The sequence below is a fragment of the Engraulis encrasicolus genome, chromosome 1, assembly GCF_034702125.1.
Source record: "Engraulis encrasicolus isolate BLACKSEA-1 chromosome 1, IST_EnEncr_1.0, whole genome shotgun sequence".
Classification (NCBI taxonomy): domain Eukaryota; kingdom Metazoa; phylum Chordata; class Actinopteri; order Clupeiformes; family Engraulidae; genus Engraulis; species Engraulis encrasicolus.
Window position 1 is genome coordinate 14772913 of NC_085857.1, and position 27995 is coordinate 14800907.

At 42.2% G+C, this 27995-nt stretch overlaps 1 protein-coding gene across 4 annotated transcripts; it reads right to left on the reverse strand.

The window, feature by feature from the left end:
* Positions 1-1152: 1152 nt before the first annotated feature.
* Positions 1153-26601, reverse strand: LOC134449229 (GTPase IMAP family member 4-like). Of its 4 annotated transcripts, none has more exons than XM_063199181.1 (7): positions 26520-26601; positions 11154-11843; positions 10203-10991; positions 9559-9654; positions 9348-9464; positions 9123-9239; positions 1153-2176 (listed from the first exon to the last, which is right to left on the reverse strand). In XM_063199181.1, exons 1-7 carry the CDS (start codon positions 26542-26544, stop codon positions 2082-2084), a joined length of 1929 nt encoding a protein of 642 aa, XP_063055251.1. In that variant the 5' UTR covers positions 26545-26601; the 3' UTR covers positions 1153-2081. The 4 variants fall into 4 exon arrangements, with proteins under 4 accessions (XP_063055251.1, XP_063055175.1, XP_063055404.1 ...); XM_063199105.1 differs by having other exon boundaries at positions 9123-9242; XM_063199334.1 differs by lacking the exon at positions 11154-11843 and having other exon boundaries at positions 9123-9242; positions 26520-26598.
* Positions 26602-27995: the final 1394 nt, after the last annotated feature.

The window sequence follows — 27995 nt, forward strand, 5'->3', positions numbered from 1 at the left end:
GGGATTTTTTTCTTCCCCTGTGTGTTGTCCCCTTGTGTCAGGTGAGTTTTTATGTGATGTCCAGCCAGATGGGGGCTGCTGGAAGGGCTTTATGTCAACATTAGCTACTCAAATTTGGGTGGAGGCAACTAACTTGGATTACTATGTTTGGAGACGGATTATATGCGTGTTGTTAATGGCTGAGACAGAAGGCAAACATTACTGAAAGGGTGATATGAAATACAACATCAAGTACTTAGCCTTACACTCTCATCATCAATAGCCTAGTTCCCACGCAGACCGTTCGTGCTTCGTGCCTCTTCGTTAAACTTTGTGAGAACCAGGTTACAACATCACTGCCACGCCTCTACTTGTACTGTGTAGGTCACAATTGACAAACTGAAGTCCTGGAGGTCATTTAATGTGGCCTACAGGATCATTTAAAATTTCTACGACAGTTGGCAGACATTTACAAAATACCAAATGTTGTCCATCACAAAAATTACGAGTGGGTCCAGATTAGTGAACAGACATACAAGTATACAAATCAATAATGGGAATACGTATTTGTGCTATTTGCTAGGTTTAAGTAGGCTATTAAGTATGTGTACTTTATGCGAAATTTCTGAACAAATACTGAATTTGGCCCACAACTTCATCCTAGATTTTGGTTTTGGTCCGCTGTGAATTTGAATTTGACACAACATTACAGGTGAATTGCACTTAGGCCGATATTGTGGTTTTGCCAACTCCATTTGGTCTGTGAAAAGTATTCAAAACACCTTATATATAGAGAGAGGAACAGTCCAATATACATTTCAAAGACTTTTTTATGGGCTTGATCATCATAACAAATCAAACAAAATCAGCCAACATGTTTTGACCTTGGCTGGACTTCATCAGGGCATGAGCAGTTTTCTTACAAAGAGCACCTCTAAAAAGAGACTATTAATCTATTTTGGATTAACGTCAAAGCCCTCCAAACCCTTGTTTCTTTACACCTCACACAGACAGTTGACTCCAGGATTTCTTAGGATTTCCTGTGTAGGACATCATTCATTTTACACACCCTTCCTATGTGCTTAAGGTAATTGATTCCAGTGTCGAATGACCCTTTAAAGTTGTAATTTGATTCTTGGAAATCTACCTTATTCCATCCTATGCTATGGCTATCATCTTATTTGAACAAAATTGTTACAATTTGCATTTTATTTTGAAAGGAACGGTTTAATAATTCTTGAGTCTTTATTCGTATGAGATTGAGAGACTTTCAGCAACCTCAACCCGAGCTGGCAGTTACCAATGGGAAATTGCATTGCAACCAACAAAGTAGCTATAGTTAGCACCTGCGCTTTTGAGAAATGCACTCCTGCTTTGCCATGTACTCTCAACAAGAGGCTAAAATGCCACTGTCACTGCAATGAGTAGTCTACTTGCAATGTGAAGATGGCATATGATTTTAAGTAAACTGGCTCTCGGCTACTAGTACTAACATATACTAATACAACACTTTAGTAGGCCTAAATTGCTTGGATATTATATATTTTTTAAAACATGATGAAAGGAATACAGTTCCTTTTTGTTTTATTATATACTTTACAAAATATGCAATACAGTACTCATTACAGTACTTAACCAGAAAGCAGCAGAGACCCAATACGTTATTTGATGCTGATATGTGAAAGAATGCATAACCTTCAAAAAAGCAAGTAACGGACAACCCTGATAATGGAAGTATAATATGAAAGAGAGAGAGAGAGAGAGAGAGAGACAGAGAGAGAGAGAGAGAGAGAGAGAGAAAACGTCACAAGATATCAACAATACAACAGACTTGGAATTTAGGTATATGGCAAGATGCTGCACAAACGTACCAACAACAAAGCAAACTACTGACAAAATCAGCAACGATGCCATAAAGCAAAATGTGCACCCAGTAAAAATTATGACCAAAATGAGGTCCACATATTTGAACATCTGTGCATAGACATCATAAGAGAAATGTTATAAAGAACAAAAGACGTTTTTTTTCTATCTGATTTAAAACATATAAAGTGTATAGTGAAAACAGTTAATGGCAAAAGTAGTTACAGTTCTCACAGATGTTATTCAGATCCCAGACCCGAAGTTTGTGTTTTCCACATTAGCACTTTTTCTCTAGCTCGTTGACGTTCTTCTTCGTCAGGTTCACATGCGAAATCTAATTGGGGAAAAAAAAAAAACAATATAGTTCATTTGAAAAGTCACTTGGTATGTCACTGGTTCGCAGCACAACAAAAATATGTGAAATAGTGCTCATGATCATTAGCAAGGATTGATTCATCAGTCATACATGAGATAAAATAGAACGTAGTTGTGATTGTCTGCCCGTTCCCAGACAGCTAAATTCCGCTCTGCTCTCATTGACTTTGAATGGGGGTGATATCTCGCTTGACAACGCGAAGGCAGAGCGATCCCGCCGCGGGACGCAATTTGATATTGGCGAGTTCTCAATATCATGAAAAATTAGATGGTCCGACAACCAATCAAATGGGCGTATTCATAGCCTGGGCGGGAGTTACAAAAAATCTGAAAATCATGGCGGCAATTTGTGTGACTTCCAACATCAAAGTTTTTGACCCTAAATGCTTGTAATGTACAGTCTACCATGGATTGATGTAAAAATGCACTACAAACTTATTTGACACAAATAGGTTATCAGATAGTGTCATTTCTGTCAGATCCACTCTAGTCAAAAATGAGACGAGAAACAGAGATACATTTCAGAAGCTTTATTTCTGATTGCATATTTGTGTTTGGCGGTATGGCTCTGTTCGGAGGAAGCTCCCCGGCTTCTCCATGAGCTCCATGGAAGCCAAGACAGGGAACAGCAGCATCCTCAGGTGGAGTGCCTTCCATTTAGCTGGAAAGGCAACATACCCCCCAAACAGACCATACCAAAGACGGAGCCCAAACAATTGGATTAGTTGGAAACGGGGCATCTACAACCCCCCGAAACAGAATATTAGTCCACCAAATGTGAATAACGATTAATGAATATCGTGACATTAGTTATGGAACTGCGGTAATACCTGATGTTAAAAGAGAAGTGCTATGCTAGACCGGAATATGGTCCGAGACACAGAGTATTTACTTGCCCAGCAGCAGCAAAATGAAAAGCTAGCCCAGCAGCAGCAAAATAAAAAGCTAGCCCAGCAGCAGCAAAATAAAAAGCTAGCCCAGCAGCAGTTAAAGATGTTGATTGTTTACATGTATTGCCGTTTCAGCAGCTATGGCAGCTATATGCTAGATTGTGGCCAATACAGATAGATTGTGGCGAATACAGATAGAAAAAAAAAAGCAGAAAAAGCGTGCCCAGAGGCGGTGGCAAGGCCTGCAGCAGTTACATGGGCCTGTAGAAGTCAAGGGGAGATTTTTTTGTTTTTTTTAAATTGTATTTATGTTTTTTTTATTAGGCTATTATTTTATTTATCATTATTTTTTTATTATTATTTTTTAATTATTTTTATTTATTTTTTAAATTAATTTATTATTATTATTTATTATTATTATTTTTTTTTAAGTCACCAGCCAATAAGTAGCGTAAAATGCAATTACCTGCCAGAATTACGTATTGCTTGGCCGCAGCTAAAACACACGAGACTAGCGGTTAACCGCCCCATGCCACCAGCTGAGAGTAGACACGGGTAAGATAATAGACTAGACTGGCTGTCGGACAGAATGAACTATATAGGATGTACATAAGAAAAAAAAAAGTGTCGAAGATGGTTAAATATACTGGTCAAGATTCATTAGGCTAACGTACACTAGACTAGGGGCAGTAGATAGGCTAGGCTGGCAAAAAAACATCAAATGGGCTTAGTGGGCATCAGAAACATTGGGCTAGGCGGGCAGCAGCAGCAATGGGTTAAGCGGGCAGCAGCAGCAGCAATGGGTTAAGCGGGCAGCAGCAGCAGCAATGGGTTAAGCGGGCAGCAGCAGCAGCAATGGGTTAAGCGGGCAGCAGCAGCAGCAATGGGTTAAGCGGGCAGCAGCAGCAGCAATGGGTTAAGCGGGCAGCAGCAGCAATGGGTTAAGCGGGCAGCAGCAGCAATGGGTTAGGCGAGCAGCCAGCAGCAGTAAACCGGCTAGCCAGGCGGGAAGCAGCTGTAAATGGGCCAGGCAGCCAGCATCAGATGGGCTGATCGTCGGGATCGGTGCTACTCTAGGATCCGGAAAAACAGCAGGCTGACAAGGACCACATGACAGCACACAATAAGCTGGACCTCGATGACGGCAACTAAGCTAGAATGATGGACAGATACTGCTGTAGGTAAAGCCTATCCGAGAGAAGCAAGGAGACCGGAGATGGCGACAGTCAGCATAAGCTACATTGACACAATATGAGCGGGCAGCCGCTGACACTAGACCGACCAATGAAGCAGCCGATAGACTAAACCAAGTGAGCCCACTGTAGTTACAGTAGCTGCACAATACAATCCAGCAGATCTGACAGCATAGATAATATGACTGGAGGCGGGCGCAGGACCCGATGCAGTTAAACTATGTGAGCAAGCTGAAGTTAGACAGAGTATGAGCCAATAGCAATTGCAGCACATGGACTACTCAGGGCAATCAATGCTACCATGAACAACAGAGTCAACATGCTAACAGGGCGAACATTAACCAGACAGCGCGATTACCGTCCTACGAAGCAACACAGGCGACCAGTAACAAAAACATGAGCAGCACTACGGAGTACATTTGCAGAGCAAGCAGAGCTAATTCAGACTATGAGCTAACAGACCATGACTACACGGGGAACAATGCCAACAGACCACGGAAGCTAACAGCATTAGCAAGGCCTATGTATACTATGCAATTGGCAGCAAAAAAGACGGAATCAACAAAATTATCCAGACATGGCAACATCCTGAGCCCAACATGATCTACACTGATTGTATAAAGGACGCTGCCGACATGACCGCTGATGCAGCCTCCCCCAGCCGAGGCCACGACACGGCTCCATAAGCTAGATAGATGTTGCCATTTAACCAAAGTGACTGGAATGAGGGGAAGCGCTAATAATGCCATACAGGCAGCACACGCACTATTGCACAACCAAACCGAGCTAGCAGGAAGATACACAGCCATGCGAGGTCGGTTAATAACCAGGCTTTAACAGATGAGCAATATAGCCATGCCAGCACAGCCTACATCAGCCAGTAACAAAGACAATGCACCCCTTGCTAGTAGTAATGACGGACTCCAGACAAAATACTTACACTACACTGGCCAAAACAGGACTGACTACATACCAGCACGAAACAGGGCACCAGCACTGAGTGAAGCAGCAACCACACTAAAGCCAGGCCACAGCCAGAGTACCTACACAGCCCAGCCAGGACTATGACTGTACACACTGCAAGCACCTAGACTAGCAAACATGAAGCAATGATTCACAAGAACATTAATAGTCTAGGATACAGAGCTAGCACAACTGGCCAAACAGGCCTACTGTAGGCATACTTATACAGTAATGCAGCAGAGACAACATGATGGAGCCCACTGAAACCCCCCAAAACTATCAAGCGGTTTGGCGCTTACGAATTCAGTACATCAGGAGTGTCATGGAAAATGCTGGACCAGCCAACGCCGCCTGAAATACATGGGTTGTGGAAACGCAGCCCTGTCACAAAAACGGGGCTGTCCTATAAGATATCACGAATATTATAGATTATTTTCGTGACATAGTACGAAATTATATTAGACAGGGTTGCCACTCCTCAAGCGAACGCGCCGTGGGTGTCCATCCGAACACTGGGCCTAATCAATACTTACAAAATTGACTATTGAAATGACCGCAGAAAACAGGAAAACCATACTGCAGTGAAATAAGGAGCAACTACGGGACACCTGGAGTCTCCCAATTACAAAAATAACCAGCAGTCCCGAATGCACGGTTCCAGGGTCCGTCGCGCCAAGGATAATTGAAGACACTGCGGCTTGTTACAGCACATCAGATGAACGGCGGTGACAGTGAAGTAATGCAGCAATACAAAGCCTAGGATAGCCTAATCGCATCGTCGACTATAGCAGGTTATGTTCAAAGGGAGCCAATTTAGTTAACAGTTTCGGAGCACAAGGCAAAAACGCATCTCGTCAGATTATGCACCGTATCGACAGATTTATAGCCCGCGAAAGAACAAAAGACGACTCAATTTACCACGACTCACGTGAATGTATTTGGATGCGTTTATCCGGAGAGTATTCCTACAATATCTAGTAAGCAACTGAAAAAACGCCGACTATGCACTCAAAACAGGCGTTAAGCAGCAAGCTATGGTTTAACGTCAGAGAGAGTGGACAAAAGGGTTCACCTAACTAAAGAAAACAACAATTATTAAAAGCTATGTGCAACAGTTAGCGACCAGCTCCGATCTCGAGACAAAGAAACCTAGTTAATTTAAGACAAGCCATCAGAGTATTAATCTCTGCTGACGCAGCGCGGGTACAGTGCATATCGTCCAAACAGCACATCATCATTACTTCCAAACGCGCAAAAAGCAGTGGAAATGCAATATTGAAATCAGCGAAGGCAGCTCCCATGGGGAACTCACTGCCAGCAAAATAAACTATCCATGAAGCTCGGATTGAACGCCAGAAATTCGGCGGCACGACACGAGAAAAGTAGTGCGTAAAATGTAGGCTAAATGACCAGTGAGCTCATATCGGGAGATAAGGCAAAAGAGATGAAGCCTATGTAATGAAGAAAAGCTCACAGCCTACCAGAAGACGAAACCCTATTGTTGATAAGAAAGAAAAACATCTGATATTTAGCTTTAAACGCAATGCAAGCAAGCACCAAAAGAAGCTATGCACGCAGCAAAAGCAATGACAGGAAAACAAATTTGGTAGTTTAAATAAAGCGCGCCAAAAGCCAGCATCCAATTGCGAGCAGCAGCTGATTAAATAAAGCGCAGCTGATTAGAGGACTGCTGTAGGGGTTAGGTCGGCGTCAGCCAATAGGCAAAAGGGAGCGTTGACTATGTGGTCTGCTACCGGCCCGTTCCCACACAGAGTAATTCCGCTCCGCTCTCATTGACTTTGAATGGGGGCGATATCGCGCTTGACAGCGCGGAGGTGAAGCGATATCGCAGCGGGACGCGATTTGATATAGACAAGTTCTCTATATCATGCAAATTTGATGGTCCAATAACCAATCAGATGGGCGTATGGGTAGCAAGGGCGGGAGTTACAAAAAAATTTGAAAAACATGGCGGCGATTTCTGTGATTTCCAACATCACGTTTTTGCTTAATATAAAGACCCTAAATGCTTATAAATGTCACGACTACCACGGATTGATGTAAAAATGCACCATGAACTTATGTAACACAAATAGGTTACTCCACATTGCCATTTGATCACTCGATGTTTTGAGCTAACCGGGTAAGCTAACGTTAGCATTTCACCAGAACCAGGCAGCTACAAGCTTATATTAGACTACTTCTGTACTTCTAGAATGATATAACGGGGCTTAAATGTTACCTAGGACCAAAACACAATCGTATTTAAGCCATGTACACACTGTGTTGTGATATTGAGTGAGTAATGTGTGCAAACGACCGTTCGCCGTTTGTTATCTCGCTCGGTCTACCCGGTGTCAGCTGCGAGACACACCCCGCGCCGCGAGGCTCGAAAGTCGGGTGAGCAGCGTAGTTAGCCCCGGGGAGAATCTAATGGGAGTATCCGTGACCACACCCCCAGCGCGATATTGCGCGTCGCGGATCCCGCCTGGCAGTTTCCCAGTCGGTACTAGGCGTTACGCTCGATTTGATCATTCTATGTTTTATGCTAACCAGGTAAGCTAACTTTAGCATTTTACCAGAACCAGGCAGCTACAAGCTTATATTAGACTACTTCTTAGGGCAGTTATGGGTGAGCGGTTAGGGCGTCAGACTTGCATCCCAGAGGTTGCTGGTTCGACTCCCGACCCGCCAGGTTGGTGGGGGGAGTAATCAACCAGTGCTCTACCCCATCCTCCTCCATGACTGAGGTACCCTGAGCATGGTACCGTCCCACCGCACTGCTCCCCATGGGGCGCCACTGAGGGCTGCCCCCTTGCACGGGTGAGGCATAAATGCAATTTCGTTGTGTGCAGTGTGCAGTGTTTACTTGTGTGCTGTGGAGTGCTGTGCCACAATGACAATGGGACTTGGAGTTTCCCAATGGGCTTTCACTTTCACTTTCTTGTACTTCTATAACAATATAACGGGGCTTAAATGTTATCTAGGACCAAAACACAATCGCCATGTAGATACTGTGTTGTGACATTGGGTGAGTAATGTGTGGAAACGATTGTTTGCCGTTTGCTATCTCGCCGGTTCTGCCTGCTATCTGGGGACTGTCTGCCGTGAGAGGCTGACCGGGACGCGAGGTTTGAAATGCGGGTGAGAAGCGTAGCTAGCCCCGGGAGTATTCTAGTGGTAGTATTGATGACCACGCCCCCAGCGCGATATTCCGCTCAGCGAAAACCGCCTGGCAGTTTGCTGTGTGGGGACGTGTTAGTTGTTGGGGCCACTTGAGCCACTGCAACATAAAATTTGAGATTGCATTTGCATTGTCTTGCTACTTTGTAGTGAATGTAGGGACAAAATTGACATGAGAAGGTAATTTATGCCCTTTTTCTTTAGGACATGCACAACATGAACCAAATGTCACCACATCATCAACACTAGTTGGTGGCATGCTGTTTAACCAAAATCCCATTGTTAGGACGTCTCAATAATCCAACAAATTCCCATCGACAAGCTACATAAATAAATGTTATTCTATCGAGGTTGAAGCAGGGGCCTAGGCTGCATCTGCACAACATTTTTCTACAAACATTTTGTACGAGAATTTTAACAAGTAAGTCGTGTATAATTTACAGCAATAACATATCCATGTATTTTCAGCAAAATGCACTCACAGAATGAAAGAAATCAACATTGACTGGCAGGCAAAACCCTCCGACACCTTTTAAAGTATAGCTATCAAGTAGGCAATCAATAAAAGTAAATAAAAGATTCCCAGTATATTAAGAGGTCGGAACGAAGGAACACTTGTCACCAGTAGCACAATACAGAAGGTGGTTGACCCATAGCCCATAGCTTAACATCTCACCTGACTTTGAGCAGAGATATGATATTATGGTCTGCACCCTCTCCATGACAACAGCTTCATGGCGGGCCAATTCTTCCCATTCCTTGCTTCCATATTTGTGAGGTTCATTTTCAGCTCCTGCTGTTGTCCAAAGTCAAAATGTAGTGAATTATATAACTTCATTTTCAACAAATTTTGAAATAACAACATAATAACGTTCTCTATTCTTATCTTATCTTATCATACTTCCACGACTGAGCATCCCTCGAATTCGGTCAGCATTGATGCTTTTGCATCTTCCCCATTCCCTCTCAAACATCTCTGCCATTTTTTCATTGAAGTTGCTCTGAGGTGGGAAATGCTCTGTTAAGAAATTGAATCAGATTTTTAAATGTGATTTAATGTACCGTAATAATTCATATATTCAAATGTTTTGTTGTCAAATGTGAATGATTACCTGATGAGAACGTATGATTGGGGTCAAAACTCTTTGTCTGAGGCAAGTCTACTCGTATTCTCTTCCCATAATCTGATGACTCTTCATTTTCACAAACTAAAACAAATATATGGAAATGATGACTGTGTACGACAGTGGTTCCCAACCTATGGGTCGGGACCCCCCTTATGGGTCGCCAAAGATCCACAGGGGGTCGCGGAGCCCTCTTGATTTTAAGGGGTTTCGTTTTAAATATATATAGCCCATGTTGAATAAAAGACAAAGCATTTAACTAATAAATGCATAGACGCAACAAATTGTAAGTGCTACATTAAACATTTATTCTATATTTGACCAAAGACGAATTGAGGAATAAAATAACTTCTTGTGACTCCGTCTCGTGCGAGCGCTCGCGTGGTTGGGTCACCAAAGCATACAATAGTAAAAACATGGGTCCCTTAAGAAAAAGGTTGGGAACCACTGGTGTACGATAATGCTCTTCATACTTTGATCTTTCTGCAAAGAACAGAAAACTAATTCTGTAGTATAGTCATAATCAGTCTGCATTGCTAATAGCCACAATAATAAGCTAATTGACACCACAATAATAATCACAAACATATTAGCCATCTGCAACATTACTAAATGTGCATACTTATACTTACAGTCAGGCCACATGCGGTCCAGACTTCCATCTCCTCTCCCAGCTGACCCAAACGTCTCTTGCCAAAGTCTTCTGACCCTCTCCTCCAGTTTTCTGTCCCTTCTGTTCCATTCTTTCTCCAGAAACTCCACCATTTCAGTTTTTTTCTCATCTTCCTTGTCAAAACTTGGTGTAATTTCAGTCTTTGGGGCTTCTTGTGTCAGATCACGGATGTCAAAGCTTGCCTCAAGTTCATCTATCTTCTCCAGCAGCTCCCTAACCTGTGATCCATCTCCTCTTTTCATGTTGTCAAGGACGTGGTATCTGTTCCCACATTTCTCCACGAGCCACCTGAGGGGTTCCCCTTCAGTCTCGATGTGCTCCTCAATGCTCATGTTACCCAAACTGCTGCCCCGTGTGAACAGCACCATGGTGTGTTTCCAGACGTGGTCACCAAACATCTTCATGTTGTCTTCTGTGATTTTCCTCTGTTCCTCTAGGAAAGAAACACCTGCTGGAACCACAATGAGGACAGCATGTGGACTCTTGGATCCCAGACTGAGACTTTGTTTGAGCTCCAGCTTCACAAGTTGAGGGGTGTACTGCGCAGGGAAGAATTTCCACCAGCTAGGGGTGTCCACAACAATGACCCGTCTGCCATCCACTGATGCTGTGTCTGCTTCACATTGTTCAGTTTTGTTTAGGGGAGCATCTTTGTCTTTGTTGAGGATGGTATTCTTGGCAGAGGTTTTTCCAGACATCACCCATCCTAACATAACAATCCTGACTTCTGACAGTGAATTAATCACACCTGAGTATAATACCACAAAGAACAAATTACATCCACAATTGCTACAGCTATACACAAACAACAACCAAATGACAACAATTTGCTCTTTACATTATGTATTAAGAATAGGGAATGCTATGGTAATGCTTTATCCCTTATTCCACAGTACGATAAAACACTTACCGGCTTTCTGTTTCCTCAGATGTTTTCTTTTTTCTTGAACTTGAAGCTGACGTTCACTTGCTTTCTGCTGAGCATCTCTCTTCCTCTCATCTACCTCTCTTAAAGTTTCCTCATTCATCTGAAAATGCCTGCCTCTGTTACTGTCTTTAAGAGCCTCTATTCTCTCCAGAAGCTGATTAACTTGGTCTTCACCTGTCTTCTTGTCACCTCTGTTCTTGTCAAAGACACAATATCTCTTCCCACATTTCTCTACCAGCCACTTCAAAGCCTTTCCCTCATTCTCAATGTGCTGCTCTATGGTTGTACCCTCCAATGAGTCTCTTCTGGTGAACACCACTATGGTGTGTCTCCAGATATCATCACCAAACAAACTCAGGTGCTCTATCACTGACCTCAGATTCCTCTCTATTAAACTAGCAATGGCAAGAATAAATGCGTGAGGCCCTGGAGGACACTTCCTGACACTCAGCACAAGCTCATCTTTGGTTCTCTGACTTGTGTCTTCTAGAGGGTAGCCCTTCCACCACCCAGGGGTGTCCACAACGATTAATTTTCTGCCCCTCACCTCACCCTCGTGTCTAGAGCAGTTTATAGTTCTTGGCCTTGGATGAGTGTCTGCCCGCTTTAACAGACAGCTAATCACTGATGTTTTGCTTGAATCGTATTCTCCAAGCACCACCAAACACAACTCTGTAAGAAGACAAAACAAATATAAATGGATTTGCTTATATTGCACTCACACATTATCAAAAGATATGTAGACAAATTAGGGATGCAAATGATTAATCGATTAATCGACTTTAATCGACCAATGCGTTAATCGATTAAAAAACATTAATCGCAATGAATCGACAATTCAACCGACAAGAGACCCAGGTGAAATGGGCATATGAAGAGTGTGTGTGAAGAGGGGTGTGAATAGTGGGAATATTTAAATCACCTTTGGATTAAAGAATTGAAATAGAATTCATTTAAATGTGGTGTTTTATGTAATTATTTTTATTACATTTTTTAGATTTAGTAGTTTATTTCCGAGAAACATTGAGATTTCGGGGGGGGAAACGCCGCTTATCAATTAATCGTAAGTCGATCGATAAGACTATCAACTAATGATTAATTAATTAATCAATAATTTGCATCCCTAAGACAAAGGTATGATCAGGGACTGGGGGCGGCCCCTGGGACCAGGGCCCTCCTGAATTGTGGCCCTATTGTGACTCTGACAGGCTGCATAGGGGGCCCTGTCAGTGTTTTGCCCTGGGGCTGTGTGCCTTGTTTCACCACTGGGCATGGCTGTGATGTGAAAACACAAGTTGCCAAATCTGTTCATATCCTTTGCATCTAATCTCTCTCTCTCTCTCTCTCTCTCTCTCTCTCTCTCTCTCTCTCTCTCTCTCTCTCTCTCTCTCTCTCTCTCTTGCACTACCACATTCCAACTCAGATTGAAAAAAAAATAACCCCAAAAGCCAGAATTAAGCGAGGCATGAAACTGAAAACAGACAAAGGTGTATGTACAGTCCCCTTCTAAAGTTTTGGAACAGTAAAAAAAATGGGTTTGAGACGCAATGATGTGAATGACAAAAAAGTTCAGAATGTCAGCTTTTATTTAGTGGTTTAGCTGGATATGTTGAATAATTTTGGATATATGGCCATTTGTATTACACCACAGCATTTTTTCAGTGAGCAAAAGTATTGGAACATGTGACTGGTAGGTGTTTCTTCTTGACCAGCTGTTGATCGTTCAAAGGTTAGATAGCAATACATGATTTCTCACATTTTATGACCTGGGTTTACACCTAAAAAGCCTGCAGTACTTGTTAAGGATGAAATCAACAAAAGGACCAGACGGCACGCCATTTCTAGTGGATCCTTTTCAAGGGATGTGAACACAGCCACAATTACATTACTGCATAAAAATGGAAAAGATCCCAATGACTACCGTCCATTATCTCTTCTTAACACAGATATTAAATTGTTTGCCAAAATACTCACATCAAGATTGGAGCCACTTATGAACAAACTTATACATCCCGACCAAACCGGTTTCGTAAAACCGTGCTTATTCACCAATAACGTCCGCAGATTATTGCATATACTTGAGCAATCTGCCAGAGCCCTATCTCCTTATGCTATCATTGGACACAAAGAAAGCATTTGACGTTTTGGAATGGCATTATTTATGGGCTGTCCTTCGTCATATGGGTTTTGGTGCCAATTACATTAGTATGGTAAAGACGCTTTATGCTTCTCCTTCTACTATAGCGATAACGGGTAACATCTGTTCACTTTTATTCCCAGTGTGCCGTAGCTCTAGGCAAGGTTGTGTTCTTTCTCCCCTCTTGTTTGTGTTATCACTTGAACCCTTGGCACAGAAGGTGCGTCAATCATCACACACTCCCATTACTGTACATGGAACGGACCATTTTATTTTGCTTTATTGTGATGATATTTAATAGTATTTGGGAAATATAACTAAATCTGCTCCTCATGTATTATCAATATTTAATTCTTTCTCTAGCGAATCAGGTTACACTATTAATTGGTCTAAATCGGCTTTACTACCACTGAACAATATTACGCAAGCAGCAAGTATGGCTACCAACCAATGTGCCTGTGGTTGAACAATTTAAATATTTAGGATTATCCATTTCCCCTTCATTACAAACAACCTTGGCCTTTAACTATGACAAGACGCTTAAGCAGGTGGAGAGTGATTTTGTGAAATGGATGTCCATTCCCAATACATTTAGCGCACGAGTTTCAATTATTAAAATGAATATCCTTCCACGAGTCATGGACCATGTTACCCTTGCCTCCCCCTCCTGGTCATTGGGAGAAATTACAAAGACTTTTGTGCAACTATGTGTGGAGAGGAAAGCGCCCAAGAATTAAATTATCTACACTTCTGGTGGTCTTGGCATCCCCAACTTTGAACACTATTTCTGGGCCTCAACTCTCCGACCTCTCAACACCTGGTGGCGGCCTTTGGAGGAAACCTTGGTCAAACCACACAGGCTTCAGGATTTAATTCATTCCAATATTCCTCTTAAAATGTGTAAATCCACGTTTGGCTCCATTGTTTCAAACCTCATTGCCACTTGGAGAACCGTAGAATCTTATTCCAAAACCCACCTGAAATATCATTCCTACCTTCCTTTATTCAAGAACTTTAATCTCTGTTTGGGGAAACACCCTATTTCATTTCATGTGGAGTGATAAAGGGATTAATACCCTCTCCAACATTACATCAGATATTAAATTAAGATCCTTTCAAGACCTAAAATCCCAATAAAATGTACCTGGTGCTTCTTTTTTTTCTACCTACAAATCCGTAGTGCTCTTTGTGCATACGGGGTGCCATGGGGAGAGAAACTAGAGTATCACCCAATACAAGAGATTTGTTTATCCACCAAGGATCTGATTTCTAATCTCTATACCTACATTGCCAAGTGTGTGGAAAAACCTTTACAAGTGGTTGGAGCCTTGATCTCTCAATTACACCTTCCACTATCAATTGGCCAACAGTATGGTCAAAGATAGTGTTATCATTACGTAACCCTAACCATCAGATGATTCATTATAACTTTATTCACAGACTCTTAAATTATTTCAGATGAAAAGAAAACAATCATCCACATGCGAGCTGTGCTCCATTGGAGCCACAGGAACATTTCTAAATATGGATTGGGGAACACATGTTTTGGGAAATGGTTTCTCATGCCCTCTATTCTTGACCACACCATCCCCTGCTCCCCAACGATTTTGCTACTGATTGATTTGATTGAGCTAGATATTTCCTTGATGCATCAACACTGGTGCTTGGTAGCCCTAACTGCCACTAAAAAATAATCGCACAAAGATGGAAAACTCGTCATGCTTTGTCATAACAACAATAGATTCATACAGTCAAAGACCTGGCTAAACTTGAGACATCTGTAGCCAGTATGCATGGTGCTCAGAGTAAGAACATCGATTTGTGGTCATCTTGTATAAACAGGATGCTGGGATGATGGCTTGTTGTTCTTTTTCACCTTCTTCTCTTCTACTATCCTCTGCTACTTCTTGCTTCTATGAACTATGCTGAGCTGTTTTGATTAACATTTTTTTGTGTTTTCTATGAGATCTGGGAATGACACCTGCTCTGTGTGTGTGTGTGTGTGTGTGTGTGTGTGTGTGTGTGTGTGTGTGTGTGTGTGTGTGTGTGTGTGTGTGTGTGTGTGTGTGTGTGTGTGTGTGTGTGTGTGTGTGTGTGTGTGTGTGTGTGTGTGGGGGGGCTGTATTGATGTTGATTGTTGTCCATTATCGTTGTCTTGATTGTTTTGTTTTTCTGTGATGTATTAAAAACACAATAAAAAGTTGATCACAACAAAAGGACCAGAGGGCCATCTATGGGGGGAAAGCATACCATTTTGAAGCTGAAAAAATAAAGAAAATCAATCCGATCTGTCGGACAAGCATTGGCTATAGTAAGTACAACAATTTGGAATGTCCTGGAAAAGAAGGAACCTACAGGTGTACTGCGTAATATTGGAGAGGTTGGTTAAAGGGACAGTTTGGTCAATTTCAACATGCAGTTGTAATGCTCACACTACCCTGGACTTGTCAGTGCCTGAGATTTTTTTTTTTCTTCTTCTTCAGCCGTTTCCGAGATCCTGGTCATTGTAATGGGGGCAGCTCTTTGTTTACATTTCAAAAAAACATTTTTATTTATTCCCAAAAACATCCAAAAGGTTATAAAACATCAGCAGACAACTAGCAAACAGCAGTACCTTTTGGGAAAATATTTGGAGTTGACCTATGTTTCATTTTTTAAAAATGTAAACAAACGCTGCCCCCATTAGAATTGCTCATATCTCGGAAAGGGCTGAGCCGAAAAATGTGGCATCACCAGGTACTGACAAGTCAAGGGTAGCGTGAGCAATACAACTGCATGTTGAAATTGACCAAACTGTCCCTTTAAGGAAACACAACAGTAGTTGATGACAGAAATACTGTGAGAGCTCCAAAGAAAAGCCCCAAAACATCCGAAAGTCACATCACTAACAACCTCCACAGGGGGCAACGTATAGCAATATAGCCTACTGTTTAAAGAAGAATCCGAGGACAGAGATAGAGGCTGCGTTCGGATCTGAAGGCAGTGACTCGATGACTCCCATCCTACATGAACAGGTCTCTGATCATACAGGTTAAGTAAGCTGAGGCAGTCGTTTCGAACAGCACTAACTAGTGCGCTGCCCTGCGCATTTGATCTTACGGCGATTCCATGGCGGGAGTTACGTTAGCGCTTAGCTTACGCATGCTATTTGAACGGTAAATGACTGCCAGACGGCGGAATCGTAAAATAGGCTATAAATAGATCTAGCGACCGCATATTTAGATACTACAATGTTGATTTATCGCTTCAATTCTCAACCTCTCTGTACATACAGTATATCACGAAAGTGAATACACCCCTCACAGTTTTGCAGATTTTTGAGTATATCTTTTCATAGGAAAGCATTACAGAAATGTAACTTTGACACAATGATTAGTGACCTTTTAACAACATATTTAACCGCTTAAATGTCTTGTTCACTCAGAAAAAAACAAAATACAGCCATTAATGTTTGAACATGTACTCACAAAAGTGAGTACACCCCAGATTAAAATCCGGTAGAGATGGGGCTATGTTGGCTCGAATCGTCTCGAAATGAAACGAAATGAAAAGGGATGACAAGGGAGGTCATCAGTGTGCGTTTCAACCTTTCTTTGCATTGAACTTTTACATTTTGAGTCTGCATCTGGCTTAAATAGATTGGTGTGAGATTTGAATGCAATCCTATGGAGAATATCATGATCTGCTTCAGTAGTCACAGTGCATGTTGACATGTATGTTTCTTTTAGGTGTATTTCAGATTGCCAATGTTGACAGCATTCATGCATCCCCAAACCATGTCAGTCCCACTATCATGCTTGGCTTATGAGAGGATACACCTTTTTTGTAAAACTCACTTGTTTACCACCACACATGCTTGACACCATCTAAAGCAAATTTGTTTATCTTGGTCTCAAGAGAGATGAACAGACCAAGGATATGGATCACTGGAACCATGTTGTGTGATCTGAAGAGACCAAGATAAACAAATTAAAAGTAAAGTGAAAGATTTAGCTGGCCAAATCAATGACCTGACCTTAAGCAAGTAGAGTAGGCATTTCACCTCGTGAAGAAGCGAGTGAATGACAAACCCCATCAAAACAAAGAAGAATGTAAAGAAATGACATTAAAGCCAGCAATAGCATCACAAATGAAGAATACAATATTTGTTGATGTCCATGAGTAGCAGGCTTGAGGAAGTTGTTGCAAAATAAAAGATATACCACGAAACATTACATTTTATTTTCCTTTAACATGATCTGTTCCAATACTATTGCTCACCTAAAAATGCTCGGTGTTGTACAAATGGTCATGAATCCAAAATATTTAACATATCAAGATTCAAACACCTGGAAATAAAAGCTGGCATTCTGAACTTTTATTTCATACTCTTACTTTTATCTCAAACCTAAATGTCTTTGGTGGACAACAAAAACAAGATAATTAGTATGCTTGCCATGCGGCAAGCATACTATTGTTATTGTACCGTTTATTAGTATGCTTGCCATGCGGCAAGCATACTATTGTTATTCGACCGTTTATTCTTATTTCTTATTCGTGTATTTTTTTATTCTACCACCCATCATAATGGCAAGAAATCTTCGAGATAGAGAGTCCGTTCCGATGCCAAATTGTTCGGTTCGGTCCGAGGATGTGTGCTTGTACTCAGTTTTTGGATAACTGGAACTCTCTAGCGCCACCAACAGGAAAACGGTAACTTTTGAACCGTAGGTCCAATTTTCAAAAACTTGGTATCCCTGAAATCCTTGGACCAAGACGAATCCAACGCACTCTATGACGTCATTTTCCGCCAGGATAGTTTTCCCGCCATTTTGAATTTTGTAAAAATCAATAAAAATGGCGCCCCGCCCACAATTCTTGGCGGATCGTCCCGAAATTTTACACACGGCATCTTCAGACTGAGATACATCTACCCTGAAAGTTGCGGAACGATTGATTGAACCGTCTTTGAACAGGAGCCAATCGAATTTGGCGGCGAAGGTGCCAAACAGGAAGTGAGCTCATATCTCGGCAACGCCTACTTGTATCACAATAAAAATTGATACACAATATCGTCCCCATAGCCAGAGGCTACATACCAATTTTCGTGCAAATTGGACTCTGGGGGGCGCCACAATTAGTGAAAAGGTCTTTTAGCTGAAATTTAAGTCGCCAAACAGGAAATGAGCTAATAGCTCAGCAACGGCTATGTAGCAACCCAATGTAAGTAGGCTGCCGGATGTGAGTGCCCGGATATCCGCCCGAGTATTTGCATGCATTTGCATTCATTTCCACCATCAGGAATGCTTTGCGGCACCACAGCTACCCTATGTGAGTCGCGCTGTGTCGCCTGACTGTCCCTTCTATAATATGATTGTAGCCTACCGTAACAACTCGCCTCGGCCCCCGCCGCAAATATCCACCACACCACCACGGGTCCTCTGGTGTTGTGACCGTTTTAGGATATTTTTTTCATATCCAATACTTGCACATTAAGAGTGACAATTCCATCATGGATGTTTAAACGATATGTGCAAATGCAGTTCCACCATGGATGTTTAAACGATATGTGCGAATGCAGTCATGTTGAATTTAGGGTGGCCAAACCATGCCATGTCATGAAGAACGTGCATCACATTATTTAAACAGCTCGTGTAAACAGTTATCCTGAGTGCCCGTGTCTTTTTGGAGATCGGAGGCTTGATTAGCAAAGAGATGGGAGAGAAATTAGTTGTGCGCGCGCACACACATCTGCACAATATCCATCGGACACGAAGTTACTGGCTCCAATATTTCAGCGTCCCGTTTGATTCTGTAGCCTACTGACACTTTTAAGTTTACGTATCACAATCAAATGAATAGGCTATTTCTAAATTACATGCTGTAGTCTCCAATGTGGCTAGTTTGTGGCATAACTTTTCGAGTGCTACATTTAGACCGGGTAGTATCGAGCATGGTCTGTCCCTTCAATAATATTAAGAGTGTCCCGTAACAACTCGGTCTCGGCCCCCGCCGCAAGTAGGCTATCCTCCACCACGAAGGTCCTCTGATGTTGTGACCGTTTTGGGATATTTTAATATAATACAGAAATAAGAGCGTGCGCGCGCGCCTCTGACTGTATCTAGACACGGAGGGAGAATGGCTCCAATATTTATATTCAGCGCCCAGTTTAATTCTGCACTGACACTTTTAAATGTACATGGCAGAATCAAATGAGTAGGCTATGTTTAAGTGTACTAGGCAGGCTCTAGTCACCAATCTGGCTTTGTTGTTGCATCACCAATAATAATGGCACAATATGCGGCATGGTTTCGCGTGTTGTTTTTGCACCACCAAATAATACACAATATGCGGCATAGCTGCTGTTTTCTAACTCAGAGAGAAGGCTATGCCCAGATATTCTTTTAACTTGTAGGATATCCTGATGTTATGTTTCACTAATGTAAGGAGTAAAACCCAGAAACTTCCCGAGTGCTAGCTACAGTACATTTAGACTGGGTAAACTCGTGACTTCAATGCCTTCCGAAACGGGCTATTCTGTCTGTGACAGTGTATCTATTTTAGGCTATAGTCTTGTGCAAAACTTTTTATTTAACATTGCGAATGGGCAGGATGATTTGCTTAGACACGCACGTGCTTCAGAGCAGCTAGAACTGTGGAAGGTGACTGCTGCAGTTTTCAGCTCAGTCCTCCTGGATAATAAAAACAAAATAATGCCGACGAGAAAGTAACGCCGTTATCTTTTGATGGATTCCCTTTGGGTGCCCGGTTGAGACAGTTTAATTTTCACACCCAAATCAATTCGGTTTTAAGTTATAATTTCATATATAATTTATATATATATATTTTTTATTATTTTGATGTTATTGGTCACCGGGCCTATTCTTTTGATTGGGAGATCAAGGAACTCCCTGTTGTCGCCGAAACGGCGATGTGCTGTGGGCTCTTTACGCACGGCACCCATGTCCCTTCCATCTTCAGTCAGACTCAAATCGGACCGATATCAAGTAGCGGAGGTTAAACTGTCGTAAATACACGACCGAAATCGAGTAGCTGAGGTAAAATAGACGTAAATACTCGGGCGGATATCCGGGCACTCACATCCGGCAGCCTACTTACATTGGGTTGCTACAGGCTACTTGTTTCAGAACCCAATTTTATACACATAATCAGCACTATCACCAGAGGACACGTAATGATTTTCATGCAAATGCACCACTAGGGGGCGCTACAATAAGCAAAAATGTGTTTTTGTCCATATTGGTCTGTATTTACCTCAATTCATCAAACGCTTGGTATCGCTGAAATCCTTGGGTCAAGCCGAATCCAACGCATACTATGATGTCATATTTACCATTATGAATTTCCCTTCATTTTGACATTTTCAAAAATAAATAAAAATTATGCTCCGCCCACTATTTTTGTCTGATCGTTCTACAATTTTTATCAGACCACCATTTGACTATTCTGCACCTTTGCTGTAATTTGTAGATCAATAGCTTAAAGCATTGGCGCACAGCAGCCAATCAAAATTGACAACAAAGACAAATAAACCATGTAAAAAGGAAGTTAGCTCATATCTCAGCAACGCCTTGACAGATCTTAACGAAATTTCTCACACATGATCTCCAGTACACCCAGAGGGTACGTACCGAATTCAGTGCAATACGGCCACTGGGGGGCGCTACAGTTAGTGGAAATGTGCTTTTGCCAATATGATACATACCAAACAGGAAGTTAGCTCATGTATAAATGGTTAACTATATGCTGTGTATGCATGAAGGGCAGCATATGCATGAAAGGCAATTCATGCATGAAAGGCAAGGCATGCATGAAGGGCAACGAATGCAAGACGGGCAAGCATACTCCAGCATTTTCTGTGAGGAAATGCAATCTAGTTATATTTTTTAATTCTACCAGACATCATAATGGCAAGAAATCTTTGAGATAGAGAGTCCGTTCCGATGCCAAGTTGTTCGGTTCAGTCCGAGGATGTGTGCTTGTACTCAGTTTTTGGATAACTCGAACTCTCTAGCGCCACCAACAGGAAAACGGTAACTTTTGAACCGTAGGTCCAATTTTCAAAAACTTGGTATCCCTGGAATCCTTGGACCAAGACGAATCCAACGCACCCTATGACGTCATTTTCCGCCTGGATAGTTTTCCCGCCATTTTGAATTTTGTAAAAATGAATAAAAATGGTGCCCTGCCCACAATTTTTGGCGGATCATCCTGAAATTTTACACACGGCATCTTCAGACTGAGATACACCTACCCTGAAAGTTGCGGAATGATTGATTGCACTGCCTTCGAACAGAAGCCAATCGAATCTGGCGGCGGAGACGCCAAACAGGAACTGAGCTCATATCTCAGCAACGCCTACTCGTATCACAACAAAAATTAATACACATTATGTCCAGTATAACCAGAGGGTACAAACCGATTTTTGTCCAAATCGGCCTGTCGGGGGCGGTACAATTAGTGAAAATGTTTTGGGCCTATATAAACCCTTTTTGCACTTTATAGTCAGGGAGCCAAGACCCTAAAAACACTTTTGATGGCAATTTTTTGTTAAAACTTTGCAACCATGCTAGAAGTTATAAGCATGGACTAAGGTTTTCAGAATCACTCAGTTGCCAAGATGGAACTTGACCTCAAAGGTCAAATTTGAAGGTGAAAAGGAAGTTACCTCATATCTCGTCAACGCCTATTCTTATCACAACTAAACTTGGTACACATGATCTCTCCTGTCCTTAATAGACAAATATCAAAGTGGGTGCACAGCAGCTACAAGGGGGCGCAACAATAGGCAAATGTGTGTTGTTTTAGCCTTCCTCTGGTGGTGTGTCTTTTGGGCAATGTGTGACGGTGTGTATGTGTGTTGCAAATGCAAGAAGGGCAACAAATGCATGAGGGGCAACACATGCATGAAGGGCAACAAATGCATAATGGGCAAGCATACTCCAACATTTTTTGTGAGGAAATGCAATCTAGTTCTTCTTATTATTAATTAGTATGCTTGCCATGCGGCAAGCATACTATTGTTATTGTACCGTTTATTAGTATGCTTGCCATGCGGCAAGCATACTATTGTTATTGTACCGTTTATTCTTATTATTATTATTATTATTATATTTTTTTATTCTACCACCCATCATAATGGCAAGAAATCTTCGAAATAGAGAGTCCGTTCCAGTGCCAAACTGTTCGGTTCGGTGCAACGATGTGTGCTTGTACTCAGTTTATGGATAACTCGAACTCTCTAGCGCCACCAGCAGGTCAAAGTTGCAAGTACATTACATGCTGTAACTTTTGAACCGTTGGTCAGAATTTCAAAAACTTGGTATCTCTGGAATCCTTGGGCCAAGCCGAATCCAATGCACTCCATGACGTCATTTTCCGCCTGGAAAGTTTTTCCGCCATTTTGAATTTTGTAAAAATCAATAAAAATGATGCCACGCCCACAATTTTAGTCCCATCGTCACGAAATTTTCGTGAGGGCATCTTCGGACTGAGATACATCTACCCCGAAAGTCCTGGAACGATTGATTAAACCGGCTCCAAACAGGAGGCAATCAAATTTGGCGGCGAAGTCGCCAAACAGGAAGTGAGCTAATATCTCAGCAACGGATACTTGTATCAGAACCCAATTTTATACACATAATCAAAACTATCACCAGAGGACACGTAACAATTTTCGTGCAAATGCGCCACTAGGGGGCGCTACAATAAGCAAAAATGTGGTTTTGTCCATATTGGTCCGTATTGACCTCAATTCATCAAACGCTTGGTATCGCTGCAATCCTTGGGTCAAGCCGAATCCAACGCATACTATGATGTCATATTTACAATCATGGATTTCCCGCCATTTTCACATATTCAAAAATCAATAAAAATGAAGCTCCGCCCACAATTTTTGTCTGCTCGTCCTACAATTTGTATCAGACCACCATTGGACTATCCTGCACCTTTGCTGAAATTTACAGAGCAATAGCTGAAAGCATCGGCGCACAGCAGCCAATCAAATTTGACAACAAAGACAAACGCACCGTCCAAACAGGAAGTTAGCTCATATCTCAGTAACGCCTTGACAGATCTTAACAAAATTTCTCACACATGATCTCCAGTACACCCAGAGGGTACATACAAAATTCAGTGCAATACGGTCACTGGGGGGCGCTAACGCTAGTGAAAATGTGCTTTTGCCAATATGATACATACCAAACAGGAAGTTTAATAGCTCATGTATAGATGGTTAACTGTATGCTGTGTATGCATGAAGGGCAGCATATGCATGAAGGGCAGCATATGCATGGAGGGCAATTCATGCATGAAAGGCAAGGCATGCATGAAGGGCAACGAATGCAAGACGGGCAAGCATACTCCAGCATTTTCTGTGAGGAAATGCAATCTAGTTCTTATTCTTCTTATTATTATTATTATATTTTTTTATTCTACCACCCATCATAATGGCAAGAAATCTTCGAAATAGAGAGTCCGTTCCAGTGCCAAACTGTTCGGTTCGGTGCAACGATGTGTGCTTGTACTCAGTTTATGGATAACTCGAACTCTCTAGCGCCACCAGCAGGTCAAAGTTGCAAGTACATTACATGCTGTAACTTTTGAACCGTTGGTCAGAATTTCACAAACTTGGTATCTCTGGAATCCTTGGGCCAAGCCGAATCCAATGCACTCCATGACGTCATTTTCCGCCTGGAAAGTTTTTCCGCCATTTTGAATTTTGTAAAAATCAATAAAAATGATGCCACGCCCACAATTTTCATCCAATCGTCACGAAAATTTTGTGAGGGTATCTTCGGACTGAGATACATTCACCCTAAAAGTCCTGGAACGATTGATTAAACCGGCTCCAAACAGGAGGCAATCAAATTTGGCGGCGAAGTCGCCAAACAGGAAGTGAGCTAATATCTCAGCAACGGATACTTGTATCAGAACCCAATTTTATACACATAATCAAAACTATCACCAGAGGACACGTAACAATTTTCGTGCAAATGCGCCACTAGGGGGCGCTACAATAAGCAAAAATGTGGTTTTGTCCATATTGGTCCGTATTGACCTCAATTCATCAAACGCTTGGTATCGCTGCAATCCTTGGGTCAAGCCGAATCCAACGCATACTATGATGTCATATTTACAATCATGGATTTCCCGCCATTTTCACATATTCAAAAATCAATAAAAATGAAGCTCCGCCCACAATTTTTGTCTGCTCGTCCTACAATTTGTATCAGACCACCATTGGACTATCCTGCACCTTTGCTGAAATTTACAGAGCAATAGCTGAAAGCATCGGCGCACAGCAGCCAATCAAATTTGACAACAAAGACAAACGCACCATCCAAACAGGAAGTTAGCTCATATCTCAGCAACGCCTTGACAGATCTTAACGAAATTTCTCACACATGATCTCCAGTACACCCAGAGGGTACATACAAAATTCAGTGCAATACGGTCACTGGGGGGCGCTAACGCTAGTGAAAATGTGCTTTTGCCAATATGATACATACCAAACAGGAAGTTAGCTCATGTATAGATGGTTAACTGTATGCTGTGTATGCATGAAGGGCAGCATATGCATGAAGGGCAGCATATGCATGGAGGGCAATTCATGCATGAAAGGCAAGGCATGCATGAAGGGCAACGAATGCAAGACGGGCAAGCATACTCCAGCATTTTCTGTGAGGAAATGCAATCTAGTTATATTTTTTTATTCTACCACCCATCATAATGGCAAGAAATCTTCGAGATAGAGAGTCCGTTCCAGTGCCAAACTGTTCGGTTCGGTGCAACGATGTGTGCTTGTACTCAGTTTATGGATAACTCGAACTCTCTAGCGCCACCAGCAGGTCAAAGTTGCAAGTACATTACATGCTCTAACTTTTGAACCGTTGGTCAGAATTTCACAAACTTGGTATCTCTGGAATCCTTGGGCCAAGCCGAATCCAATGCACTCCATGACGTCATTTTCCGCCTGGAAAGTTTTTCCGCCATTTTGAATTTTGTAAAAATCAATAAAAATGATGCCACGCCCACAATTTTAGTCCCATCGTCACGAAATTTTCGTGAGGGCATCTTCGGACTGAGATACATCTACCCCGAAAGTCCTGGAACGATTGATTAAACCGGCTCCAAACAGGAGGCAATCAAATTTGGCGGCGAAGTCGCCAAACAGGAAGTGAGCTAATATCTCAGCAACGGCTACTTGTATCAGAACCAAATTTTATACACATAATAAAAACTATCACCAGAGGACATGTAACAATATTCGTGCAAATGTGCCACTAGGGGGCGCTACAATAAACAAAAATATTTTTTTGTCCATATTGGCCCGTATTGACCTCAATTCATCAAACACTTGATAGCTCTGCAATCCTTGGGTCAAGCCGATTCCAACGCATACTATGATGTCATATTTACAATCATGGATTTCCCGCAATTTTGACATATTCAAAAATCAATAAAAATGAAGCTCCGCCCACAATTTTTTTCTGCTGGTCCTACAATTTCTATCAGACCACCATTGGACTACCCTAAACCTATGCTGAAATTTACAGAGCAATAGCTGAAAGCATCGGCGCACAGCAGCCAATCAAAATTGACAACAAAGACAAACGCACCGTCCAAACAGGAAGTTAGCTCATATCTCAGCAACGCCTTGACAGATCTTAACGAAATTTCTCACACATGATCTCCAGTACACCCAGAGGGTACATACCGAATTCAGTGCAATATGGTCGCTGGGGGGCGCTAATGTTAGTGAAAATGTGTTTTTGCCAATATGGTACAAACAGGAAGTTAGCTCATAGATGGTTAACTGTATGTTGTGTATGCATGAAGGGCAGCATATGCATGAAGGGCAACGCATGCATGAAAGGCAAGGCATGCATGAAGGGCAACGAATGCAAGACGGGCAAGCATACTCCAGCATTTTCTGTGAGGAAATGCAATCTAGTTTGTCTTGCTATTCCAAGTATTCTGGAGGGGACTGTATTAGAAGTCTTCTTGAATTTGTACGTATCAACAGATATTTACATGTCTGACCAAAGCATGTTTCACAATCATGAAAACAAGGCTTCTAATAAGCCTGTTATTATCAGAATGGCAGTGAACGAGTTGTAAGATATTGTATTGGTAAACTTTTTTTTTTACAAATCCTGAAGGATTCCACTGGTGAAACGATGTGCATTATGAGGATACTGTTGACATACCTTTGCTGTTGAGATTTTCCGCCATTTCTTCTCCCCTCTTGCCTTTTCTGATGCGTGCGATGTGGTGTGTCCTCCTCTTTACTGCTCCAAGACGTGTCTGTTCACAGCCAAGGTGAGAGCGGCAAAAGAGTTTGGCTGACTTGCGAGACTGGCTCAGTTACTACCATTCCCCTCCCTCCGGAATACTTGGTGATTTATCAGATATGACCGTTCGAGCACTGTGGATCGAAATAGCACAGGATGACCTTGGTTACACTGGTGCCGTAGACCCGGGATGGAAGTGAGGTTTAGGAGGCCAGCGAGTATGGAATGCCAACTAGTATAGTTTGGTGGTAGAATGTTTGTGAACCTCCCTCCTGAAGTCTCATACAGTATCAGTTGCACTGAGGTCTCAGGCCCAATTCGAAACGGGAGGCAGTGACTCGATGACTCTCCTCCTACATAAACATGTCACTGATCAGATAGGTCAAGTTAGCTGATGAGGCAGCCATTACGAACGGCACTAACGAGTGCGCCGCCTTGCGCATTTGATGTTACGGCGATTCTACGGCGATCGTCAGACGGCGGAATCGTAAAATAGGCTGTAAATAGATCTAGCGACAGCATATTTAGATACTACAATGTTGATTTATCCATTCGATTTTCAATATCTACATACATAAGTGTCAGAATAAAGAGTATGATAAGGTAGTAGCTTGGGTAGTAGCCATGTTTGTTTTTCAGGTTTCCGGTTGAGAGGGAGGTGGCGCAGAGCATGTTGGGTACCAAGGCAGCGAAGTCAGCATCTGATGTATCCTCGAAATATCCTCGTTACGCCCACAAATGCAGTCAACTGCCGAGAGAGGAAATAAATCAATTTTTCGTTTCGATCCACACTTCATGACTCGATGTCCAGTTAGCTCACTGGAAGGACAGCTGCCTTCCCTGTTTCGAATTGGGCCTCTGTCTTGCCCTTTAGCTCAGCGCTATCGTGCTGTGCCTCCCATACCCGAACTGGAGCATTGATTAGTAGAGTAGAGTAGAGTAACTTTATTGATTCCCGGGGGGGAAATTAAGGACGTTGTAGGTTGCGGGTTCGAGCCCTGAGTAGCGAAGTAGCGCGATGACCTCAGTTTCACCTCTAGGCACTTGGTGCTATTTTGTTAGCATTTAGCTTGCTCAGTATGACATTGAGTATCAAACGGGGCTGAAGTTAAAAGTGACCAAGCCCACAGGTCATCTGGCCTGGATCATTTCTCCACATTACCCCACCTTTTTCTCTCTTCTCTGTCCTATCAAGAAAGGCCCAGAAGTGTTCTTAAACAAGATCCACAGATCTACGTACATTGCGGGCAAAACTCCAAAAAAGCAAACTGGTTTTTCAACCAACCAACCGACACATGTAAGCTTGAGAGTAAGGAGTGTTCAACTTTGCTAAAAAAAAAATGCAATGCCACACAACCAGATTGAAGATCAAGAAAGATAAAGATATGCACT

Excerpts from the sequence above, each read along its gene's own strand:
- LOC134449229 (XM_063199105.1), bottom strand. The coding sequence starts at position 26,544 with ATGGCGGAAAATCTCAACAGCAAAG. Across the intron at positions 11,844-26,519 it reads GGAAAATCTCAACAGCAAAG|AGTTGTGTTTGGTGGTGCTT; the intron begins GTATGTCAACAG and ends GTCTTCTTACAG. Across the intron at positions 9,655-10,202 it reads GGACCGCATGTGGCCTGACT|TTTGTGAAAATGAAGAGTCA; the intron begins GTAAGTATAAGT and ends TATTTGTTTTAG.